At 35.0% G+C, this 11,847-nt stretch overlaps 1 protein-coding gene across 1 annotated transcript; it reads right to left on the bottom strand.

The window, feature by feature from the left end:
• Window positions 1-1,201: 1,201 nt before the first annotated feature.
• Window positions 1,202-11,385, bottom strand: LOC136811248 (vesicle-trafficking protein SEC22b-like). Its single transcript, XM_067067865.1, has 5 exons — window positions 11,098-11,385; window positions 7,450-7,559; window positions 6,150-6,316; window positions 2,029-2,181; window positions 1,202-1,531 (listed from the first exon to the last, which is right to left on the bottom strand). Exons 1-5 carry the CDS (start codon window positions 11,173-11,175, stop codon window positions 1,377-1,379), a joined length of 663 nt encoding a protein of 220 aa, XP_066923966.1. The 5' UTR covers window positions 11,176-11,385; the 3' UTR covers window positions 1,202-1,376.
• Window positions 11,386-11,847: the final 462 nt, after the last annotated feature.

The following is an 11,847-nucleotide window of genomic DNA, read 5'->3' as shown; positions in this document are numbered from 1 at the left end:
TCTCACGGTACGTTTGTTCTTACTGAGACTTTCGACGGGTTATTTGCGTTGAGTAATCATTCAAACGATCATGGATTTTTACATGTCAAGATTGGTTTTAAAGTGAAGCACTAAATGGGCTTTTGCAGGAAAAACCGTACACCCCGTTCCAACTGAAAAAGTTCCAACTTTATATGTCCTTTATAGAATCTTTATATATGAATCCTAATTAACACTGAATTGTAAGTGATCTTTTCACCAGACATTATCAGGATAAACTAGATATTATGTTCAGAGGGATCAAATTTCAATCAAGCTGGACCTGAATTGCTGTGCGCCAATAATGGCGAGGTTATGGATGCTATCAATGTCATCAATGTGCTTGTTGGATGGAATAATTTAAGTCCAATCGCTTTAAATATGCACTCTTTTTAGCTACTATAGGGAAACTATGTCAGCTAAGTTAGAATAATTCCGTTGAGAATGGTTTTCACACGGTACCCAAAAAGGATGCACACTTAAAGCGAATGGCCTAAAGAAGATATTTTTTGATAATTTAGTTGACTTTTGTATCACATGATTATTCTAATTTAGAAAAATACATTTAGGATATAACATTTTTCTTTCCTAAAAATACATACAATTAAATATTTTCCTTCGAAAATGCGCCTTAGCAAATTCTCCTTCCAAAATACTTGTGCCTGGCAAAATTAATTTTTTGAGCCTTGAATATCTTTACGTCTTGCTTTTAATATATAATGGTGCAATTTACCCATTATGCCTGATTATGCATGCTTTATGCAATTTGGGAGATTAAATGGCCTAAAGTTTTGAGCCTGGATACGTCTATAAGCGTTATGCTTATAAAAAAGCGTACACCTCATCAGTAGAATTCATCGGCAAAAATATGTTTTCACTAGTCGAATAAATTAATATACTCAAAGACAAAGTAATACCCTGGGCAAAAAATGTCCCAAGGCGATAATATATTTTCCTTCGAAAAACAGCAATATTTTCTTTTGGAGAATACACCAATTTGTTTTATCATTTTCCTTTTAAAATACAAATATTTTGTTCAAAAACATAGCAATATGTTCTTTAAGAATTTATGGACTTTTTTGCTTTGAAAATACACATCGAAATTTGTTTTCAAGTAATACCCCCAATAAGATTGTCAAGAAAAACACAAGTTTTTCAACCAAAACGAAAACAGGATTGTTTTGCCGTACCTCGAACTAAAAATATATTTCTTTTTCATTAATTAATTAATATTAATGTAAATTTTGGTAAATACAAATTTGTCAGAATAAAAATTGAAAAATAAAAATACATGAGAAAAAAAATACCTACGAAAAAAAATAAAAACCCTTTCTAACTATTTTTGGTGTGATTCCAATTCATAGCCACCAATAACGTATGTAGATTAAAAATACAAGACACAATACACCAATCACTGCATATTTTGCATAAACCGTTCTTAAATTCAGAAATTTTGCATCCTTTTTGTATTTTTCACTTTGGAAACGAAGTTGACCAGCTTTGTCGTCGAGAACTAATGAACAAAATAAAAATAGAAATTAAGAAATCAAGAAAAATTAAAGCGTGTTACGATATGAGTGTGACAAAATAACTTAGATTTGAAGATTACATATAGCCCATATAGAGAAACACATGCCGAATTCTGTCTCAAACAAAGAAACGCTTGTACACCCCTAAGTCTTAAAGATGACAGTCATAAATTATGAATATTGTTTTTGAAGAACAAATTTAAAAGTTCAACTTTTTACAATAAGGAAAGGTTTCGTTTTAAATAAGAGTGATATCGCTTGCTTCATCCTCAATTTTAATTTACAAGCTTTTTCAAAATGGATTGACACAGGTGTGGAGCAAGATTGGTCAGAGAGAGGAAAAGAAAATTATTTTTGCTTATATCAGCATAATATAACAAAAGGCAGACACTGTCCTGATATAAATATATATCTCCGTGTCTGATATGAAACGGGAGCATTTATGGAAAAATAAAACCTTCAAATACCAAATGAAACTCACCTGACAAATTCTCACCACGTTGTAACACATCATCAATGTTTTGTATCATGATTTTCTGTACGCCTTGTAACTCATCATTCAAACGACCCAAATTACGATTTCGTCCACTTCTCCCATCTGAAAAATTCTTCTTCGCTTTTTGCATATATGTATCTAGAAATGAAATGATTATTCTTAGGTGGATTCCCCCTGGCTAGACCAAAATTGCAAAATAAATGATTTTATCTTTTGATATTGACTTTTTATGATCAAACTAGATGAAAATTAATGAAAAAAATAAAAATTTGAAAAAATCCATAATGGCGGCCGGAGCCGTGCACCGAAAAGTGCCAAAATAGGTCAAACACGGGTCGGTCAATTTCCGGAGAAGTTAAAAAGATATACCAATGAAACTTTCTGAGTTGATCACCCTTATATAGATGCATGTTTTGGGTGAATTAAAATTTTGAAATTTGAACCTCATAGAACAGACCGCTTAACTCTTCGGACCGGCAAAAAATACAAAAAAATACAAAAGTTGCTTCAAACATAAAACACTTTTTATGGTGAAATTCAAAAAAACTCTACAACCAAAACATCCTTTTATTTCCAATAAACATTCACTGAAAAAATTAGCTTGATTGAGAAAGCGGTTCAGAAATTATGCCCCGACCCGTGTTGAAAAAACTTGCAAAAATAAGAAAACGCGCTAAAAATTATAACTGATATTTTGAATCTAAAAACATAAAGTCTCTACAAATCTACATTAAATCAACATTCAAAGCCACCATATTCATAAGTTTTCCCTTCTTTTTCAATTAATTTGTCTTGTTTTGTTTTTCTCAGGTGTCTGATAACTTTTCTTCTCTTTGTTTGGGGAGAAGACATTCGGTAAGCTGACCGTCGTTTACGGATCAAATCCTGAAGGTTTAGACCTTTGACCGTGTACTTTCCTGCTTCCATGTTCATTTTAGTTAAGATGTTGTAGGCTGCTATACCACCATTGTTGAAATGAGAAATAGCATCATAGACAGCAAAGCTGAGGATGTGTAAACCCACATGGTTGGCTTTTGGGATGCGGTTCCAAATCATACCGTTAAAACTCTCGTTTGCGTTTTGAGTACGACCGTGTAAGCATTTTTCGAGTTTTTCGCGTGTGCATAAATCATTGTAGGTTGGCAAAATTGCTTGACGTACATCTAAAGGGAAGCCTTTCTTTTTGTAGAAATTGGTGCCATTTAATTTGTCAAGATTGTATTGACACCAGCTATCTTTATGATTGGGGCAGTTGTCATGGTATCCCGCAACATGAAACATTGACGCTTTGGTTGATTTCACCATTTCGTCAAGATTATTCACATTCTGACGCAGTGCGATGCCAAAATAATTTTGGAGACAATCTATCTTGGCATCAGTCAATCTTCCTGCACCTCCTAGGCGTTTGTTTAACTTCTTCAATTTCCGAAGACGAGTTCCGACTCTTTTTTGATAGTGGCCAATACATTCATGTTTCTTTACAGGCTTGCGCGGACCATAGGTATTTTGTACCGCCGTAAACGATTTTGAATCACCGTCACCATAAAATGAAGTGTAATATAGCCCATGTTTCTTAGTAGAGTTATTGTAAATGTTTATTGCTCCCTCTTTTTCCATTGCTGGGGAAGATCCTTTGAAATTGAGCCCACATTTGTGAGAAGCTTTCCACGCGTCATATCGTTGCGGATCAGTGGTTTTAACAGACTTCATTTTGGTACAGCCTTTACAATTCTTTGACATGATAGCTGTGTCAAGAACCTTTCCATTATCCACTGATATAGCAGTCACAACACCATTCATGGAAGTATATCCCTTTCTCTGCCATGTCCCGTCAATAGAAACGCCAACGTCAGCTGATTCTGCTTCCCCGCGCAGTTCAGCGGCAGCATCAGACATGCTTTTTTCAGCAACAGTTTTTGCCGCTTCCTTCAATTTCTTTGTCATTTTGCTACAGCTTCCTTCAAGAGCTGGTGGAGGCATATTCATGTAAGTGCAAAACTTTTTCAAATGTTCATGGCCTCCACCTATTTGTCGTGAAGCATAAATTGACCGAGCATTCACATCGAAGAATTTAGCACCACCGCGTCCTTCATTCGGGTATTGCACTTGCTTCGAAGTGAAAAATGATTGCTCATAAAGACACACAGAGCATTGAAGAACAAGATGGCTTGCTAGTCCTTTCTTTTTAACATCATTTTCATGGAGGTTTAGACAACGTACACCATTACATCCAGGGCAACTAAGGACGGTGAAGATTGACGCTAATATCGTCATATCCACAAAACGGTAGCCGTGAATCATTTTTGGACCAGGGTTTGTAGTACTGCTGTTATTTTCAGTTGGTCTTGATTTTTCAGGAGTCTCAGGTATAGTTGTACTTCCAATTTTAGAGCTAGATGCAGTCTCTGGAAGTTCACTTTCCTTGTTTGAAGTGTTGTCGATTGACGATTTTGAAGCCGTAGTCGCAGTCGGTCGCTTCTTCTCGAAGTTGTAAGTTTTCTTCTTTGGAGCATAAAGAGCCTTTGATCTTGCTTTTGTGCAACGACCTGCATTACCAGAAGCTCTTTCACGTTTAGTAGAGCTTGGTTTCCCCATGTTTTAGTACTAACCAGTCAGATTTCTTGAGATTTCTTCAGTCACTAATATTATACAGCTTGGTCTGACTGTTGAGCTTTCTAAGAGCGATTTTTGAAAACAATCCCGTGTGAAAAGTCACGAAATTGGATCTGCACGAAAAGGAGGCTTTAGGGGCGCGAAATGGGCGCTTGGGCGTACGGAAACGGTCGGCAATTGCGCTTTGCCTTCCCAGGGGCAAATGACAAAAAACGTTGATTTTTTTTTCAAAAATTTTATATACCATGCCTCGGAAAAATCAATTTCCGAAAAAGCAATTAAATTTGAGACCAAATGGATGTGATATTCTGATTCTACGATAAATTCTGCGTAAGATAGATGTGTCCTGAGGGTCTGGTTCAAAAAAAAGGTTTTTTTGATTTTTTCTCTGAAATACCCTGTTGAGTCAGGGGGAATCCACCTTAAAGTGATACACGTAAGCCATCTTGTAAACTCTAGTTTAGACGGCCGACTTTCTCCCCTGCCCATTCTAATTGTTAAAATAGGCAAGTAGGCAGAAAGTTGGCAGTTAAATCTTTGCTTGAAAGATAGTGAACAAACATTGCATTGACATCAAAAGAGCATTGACTTAAGACAGCCAACTTTCTGTCAGCCTTAATATGCAAATAGAATAATAGGGGTATGGCGAAAAGTGGACCGTCTAAACTAGAGCTAACTTGATCAACTAATAACTGACAATAGATGTCATTAAATCAATTCAAAATAAACTCCTAATCCAAAGAAATGTCCTTGGAGTTTATAACAAAAGCAGGGAAGAAAGTGCATAAATCTTATTTTATTTTTTGACAATTACAATGAAGCAAGTGCATCTATCTTATAGTACCTTATAGAATTTTCTAATGTATACCCATAAGGGGGGGGCTAAAATGGAGTTAGTCAAAGAGATTTATCGTAGTGTAGGGGGGGGGGGTCCCGAAAGTACCAGCGGGGGACTATACAGTGTCCCTAAAAAAAGGGGCACATTTTCACATAAACTAAAATCCTCATAATTTATGCAAAACTTAATGACTTCATACTCAATATTTCAATCTCAAAAACATATTCAATTATCTTGGAAATTGAACATCGTCTATTGATTGGTCAGGGAATTTTAATCTTACTTCAATTATTCTTTTAACCCACTCTAGAAAATGATTTTTAAGGATTTCACGTTATAAAAAAATCGTCCGCTTTTCATGGGGCATACTGTATTGACTTTGAAACTACATGATTGGGTGCATCTGAAAAATCACATACATGACGTATCATGGGATCATCCCCCCAAGAAGATGGGGGGATTACCTTTTGCCCTGGAGGGGGAAGTGAATATTTTCATAAAAAAATATTTTTCCAATGGGGGGAACCCCGGAAAAAGGGTAGGTGGGGGAGAAGACCAAATGGGGGTTTCAGGCCACATATGGGGGGACCGAAAAACCTGGAGGATACCATGCGTACTACGTGAATACAATAGAGCAACAAAAAAAATGAGTTACCGAATTCGATGAAACAGTAGGGTCGCCGAGCAGTCGGTACATAACCACCGTATTGCAAAGCAAATTCTTTTTGAATATCATCTAAATAACTAAATGCTTGTCGTTTACTGAATGTCTTCTCTGTCATCACCAAATAACACACACCATTGTGGATATCCAACGAATAGCTGCGAGGGGAAAAAGAGGAATGAAAAAGTGTTCTTTAATAGCAGGGGACCAACCCTTTGGATCCGGAAGCCTGTGAATTACACCTGGCAAAGAGTTTTTAAAGATAGAAACTGACGTTATAGGCAAAACTCCTGACCCCAAAAATAGGTTACAAATATCTTATCAGCCTAACCCAACCTTTAAAAATCCGAAAAAGAATCTCAAACCACTCCCCCCAGAATCCAGGAGCGTGCCTACTATGTTGATGATCTTTCAAAGTTGAATTCAATAAAAATGATGATTGATGGTCCCACGAAGGATGCTGCGGATCGCAAGGGTCCCCCTCTACTATCATAATCTTATTAGCACCAAGCTTTTTTGATTTTTGTATCCCCAGGGGGGGGTAGAATCTACCACCCTCGATTTTTTTTTATCTAGGAGAGCTATGACCATGAAATTTGGTACAGATATTCTCCATTTTAACACAAATTTCCAGGGAGAAAAAAAGAATTTATGACGTTATTCAAAAAGCGATGACGCCTTCCCAAAACTTCCACCTGTTGGAAAAAAGCTCAAATATATGGCTTACAGAAATGTCTATTACACTTGAACCAATAAAGATATTTAGATTCTGTTTGAAGATTCTGAAAGATAAAAGACTGCCCTTTAACATAATTGCTGGTTTTGCATTTCCCATGAAGATTTTTTCTTAAAATCTGTGCTGAAGATGAGTAAAACTTTCAAAATTTGATGACGTCATAAATGATGACGTCATCTTTTTAGACAAGTAAAATTTATTTCAAAAAGATAAAAAGCTTTTCGGCTTACGCCATCATCAGTTATCAAATGTTGACGTCATCATTTTCAATTTTTTTTTTTAATTTTTCAAATCTATATTGTCAATACCTATCACGTGTCAAAATTTGAAAATGATTGAATAAATAGTTCAAAAATCATCAGCACTTTAAAATTTTGAATTTTAAGCTATTTTAGCTGGGTTTTATGTCATGTTTCACAATTAAGTCATAAAACCTAATCTGGGCCATCTATGACCCTAAAACTTTGCACAAGTACTCTTAATAAGATTTTGTTAAAAGTAGGAAAGTTTCTATTTTTGGAAATCTTTAAAAATATTTAAAAGAAGAAAACTTACTGAAAAATGTAAGGTTCTGATTCGATACTGCATTTGGCAGGTGATCTTTCGTTGAGTTTCTTGAACAGGTTTTTAGCTTGAGATTGATATTCCTGAATGTTTCTGTTACCCTGATAAACAAAAGAAATAAATCTTGCAGTTATATGATTTCAAAGTTGGTGGTTGCACTACTAGTGAGGTCTGTTAGCACAAAAATACTTCAGATGGTGATTAAAGCATGAAATGAATATGATGTAAAATATAATCAAAACGATTTTACTGTGGTAATCAGTTATTCAATAAAACATTGAGGTCACCTAAATGATTACATGTGTACACAGAAAACGTGCCGGCCTGTTTTCGTCCAGTCGGCTGTACAAAAATTAATTACCAATCAACGTAGTCAACACCTTTGCATGTTTATTCTATTCTACCTGTGGATTATAACTGAAGAAATCTTTAAAAGCCTTTGTCCACTATTTTTGGAAAACACATATTTATGAAGCACTACAACTGTATCATGCACTCTTTGAATGTTTGCTACACATTTGATTTTGAGTTTTAAAACTTACATAAACAAAGCCAAAGTTGTTGCGAACGAAGCAAGCATCAGTATTAAAACAATGACAAGAAAAACTTTTAGTACACATATCAACTAATAGATCTTTTGCTATCACAGGATGTCATGTTGTATAATTCAGGGTTGCAAATAAGTCGGTCAATGTCCGGCTGAAAAAGCCATTTGACAGACTGAAAACATTTTATATCAGTCATGAAGTCCGAATAAAAAGATAAATAAAACGATTAAGTTGATTTGATAATAAATCTTCTTCACATCCCTGCCTGCTACTCAATTTTCTTTCTAATTGCCTATTCATAGCTTTTAACAGTGTTTCTAAGATCACTTTTATCGAATCATTTTCTTTGTTACTTTTAAGAGTGTTTCAAAATTCGCTTTTATCAAATCGCTTTCTTCCTAACTTTTAAGAATATTTCAAAGATCACTTTTATATCAAATTGCTTTCTTTGTAACTTTTACAAATTTCTCTATTACTGTAATGAGTTGGTCAAGGTTACTCTGATCTTATGACTATGCTCTTATCTATTAGCTTTCTGTGTATCTTTCAAAAACTACCGGGTGCGCCACAAAAAAGTTTCTCTCTTTGAAACTGATTTTCTCGAAATCAAAAAATTTGAAAAGAATCATTCCTATTCCATTGGAAAGAAGAAAGATAAACTTAAATTTTGAGGGGTCATTTAATAAATTCGGCGTATTAGATCAAAAGTTACTTTCAGAAAGTGCCCGAAAACTTTAAAAATCGACCTATCAAAGTTTTATTTTAAAACTAGCAATCGCAATAGGCTTTACATGATTAAGAACATTTTTCAGTAATTTAAAAAACCCATAAATTTTGAAACTAATGGGTCAAAAGGGTTTAGAGTCTTCTTCAAAATCATTTTAATTTACTTTTACCGAGATTTTCTTCATATTTTTGATTGTCGACTGGATAAAGTCTATGAAGGCTGGATGTACCTCTAAACCAATATTTGATGTATTTTTCTGAATTTTACAACAATTTTGGGCTTTTTTCGACAAATTTTCTTCCTTTTAATGTAATTCAACCATCCTTTATTTAACTAAAGGTCATTTAGACAACTAATTATAATTTTTGATGACTAAAACGAAACTACTGATGCATCATGTAATTATGCTTCTTTTTGATTTGATAGGTCAATTTTTAACGTTTTTGAGCACATTCAGAAAGTAACATTTTTATTCGGTTGAGCATAACTTTCGATCTAATGAACCAAATTTAATAAATGACCCATCAAAATCTAAGTTTATTTTTCTTCTTTCCAATGGGACAGGAATGGTTCTTTTAGAATTTTCAGATTTCGAGAAAATTAGTTTTAAAAAGAGAAACTTTTTTGTGGCGCACCCGGTATAATCATGGACAAAATATTTGAGACAAAGGGGACTTCCCTGCAAAATGTTAAATACCACAAATGATTTTTACTACTACAGTTGGAAAGTAGAGTTAAACTCTGAGTTTTAGCACAAGACCTAAAAGACTTAGGACCTTAGGATCTCAGGATTTTAAAAAGCTCAAATTTGCTCCAATAAGGCTTGGAATATAGCCTAGAAGTGATCGGGAAACATTTTGGAAATCAGGGAATTTTGCATAATCATTGAAAAAAGGGAAAATCAAACTCACACAAAAAATAGCCCAGATTAACACATTCACACAATCAGCGAATTTTCATGTTCACACAAGTTTTTTCAATTCATATGCATTCCCATAATTTCTTTTCAAGTATCCACATAACAAAAAAAGCCCATTCACGCATTCAAGCAAACCACTGCTGGGGGCCCATTATACATCAATCAGTGTGGGAGCTTTTACCGTAAGTTAGTCTAATGTCAACATCCTTCTTCTGATTTTGATAAAACGTAGTCGTCCAAGAAAACAGCTATTTTTTTTAGAATCTTCCTTACCATCTAGTTTTTCTATTTATAAAAAGTTTATAAAAAGTAGATTGCTGACGTGTGGAAAGGAATTTCGGCATGACTGATCCTTTTGTTTCGATAATAACACCAAAGCGGGAATTAATTTTCTTCTCGTTTCTTTCTTTCCTTTTTCTTTTTTATTAAGTTCACACTTTCCCTCGCCACTCTCAAAGCGTGGTTAGATCGTCTGTCTCGTATGCATGGGGCTCCGAGTTCGATTCCGATGGGTGTCCAATTTTTCAATTCTTCAATTTTCTTTTTTTTAATTCTCTTTCTTTTATAATGAAGGTCAATCAAACAAGTAACTAGCATATATTACCTCCGCTCTCTGTCTAAGGTTTAAATAAGCAATTATAGCATCACTTAATAAGAACTTTTTTAAGTCTTTTCTTCTTCAATCTTTTTTTTGCCACAAGCGATTATTCAAGGCTGAGATATAGAAGAACAGGTAGAAACATATTTGATAAAATCGAAGGCTGGAAAGTACTCAAATACAATAGAAGTGATCGAAGGTATCAACTTACCATAAAAACTCTTTCACAAGTTCTAAGGACTTTCAAAACTACTAAAAACCACATCAAAACATCAGCCACATGAATTTAGACATCCAGCCAACAGCCATTTTGTTTCTAAATGAATCTATGTTTTCATTTTCATTTATTTTCCTTTTTTCTGCAGAGTCAGCTTTTTCCATATAAATTATGCGCGCGCATTGAAATTATCAAAATGCTTGTGAAAGTACTGCTAAGTAATACACCGAAAGCTGGCCAATCAGGCCAAACCTGCATTGCAGGGAAAAATGTCCCTGCAGGCGAGTTACCTGCGCCAAGCGTTAAACAAGCAGCAAAATTATCATAAACTAGACTGTGGAAAAAGTTTGACGCTTGGATTCCCAGGCTACGTCTGGCGGTGTCTGGGTTAGAAGAGGGATGTCGACATTGGACCAACTTACTGTAATTATTCAACATGACATCGCTAATATCAAAAGACCTATACGAACCACCATATGGTCTGAATATAACGCAGACATTTTTGGACCATTTGGGCCAAAACAGCAAAACATTTTCTATCTTTTGGCCCAAGAATATTTGACCCCAATCAAGAATCAATGTTTTGTCATCCCCCAAAACCTGGAACAGAATAAAGAAGGGTAATTATACCTGCTCATCAGAAGGCATAGAAGCTGCCAATGGGAGGCCATCTACAAGACGACCAATAATTGTCAACAACAAAGCCATTTATTTTCAATAAAAAAGTTTAAAACCAAACTGTGTGAGCCTCTGCCGTGTGCTTTGTTTAAAAAAGTATGTGTTGCTCAAATTAAAAGTGCCTTATTAATGAACTCAAGAAAAATATAGATTCATCTTTTAGTGGAGCGACCATAGACGTGGATCAAGCATCGTCATCTCAATTGCCCCATATCCATGTAAGCGAGATTCATTGACACTAAAAAGTCACTATAAAATATTTTTTTAGTGACCACAGCTCGGCTACCATATTTGTATACGCAAGACGTGGATTGCGCACGCGCGATGAATTCTTAGAAAAACTCCAGTTTCACTTTCGATTTGTACCTCGTTCATTCACTGGTTGGTATTATCGGCCGTTTTATGCTTACTGATAGCGCCAGATCATAGAACCTCTTTTAAATTCCAGCCAAAAATAGTCAAAATCAGGAAAAAACATTTTTCGTAGACTCAAGTAATGCTTGCCATATGCTTAATTTTCCCCATATCTGAGCCTAGATATGCTTACAAGTGCAATGCTTATAAAAAAACATATATTGCTTGGGTAGTAAAAACAAGAAGGTTTAGCTGACGATCTTCTGTAAACATGAAAAGTTTTCTGAATCAAAGTCTGTGTACGCATGCAATGGATTTGAAAACTCGACAACGATTTGGGAAGGACAG

Source organism: Clytia hemisphaerica, unplaced genomic scaffold (assembly GCF_902728285.1).
Source record: "Clytia hemisphaerica strain Z4C2 unplaced genomic scaffold, Clytia hemisphaerica genome assembly, whole genome shotgun sequence".
Classification (NCBI taxonomy): domain Eukaryota; kingdom Metazoa; phylum Cnidaria; class Hydrozoa; order Leptothecata; family Clytiidae; genus Clytia; species Clytia hemisphaerica.
This window is presented reverse-complemented; position numbering and strand designations above follow the sequence as displayed.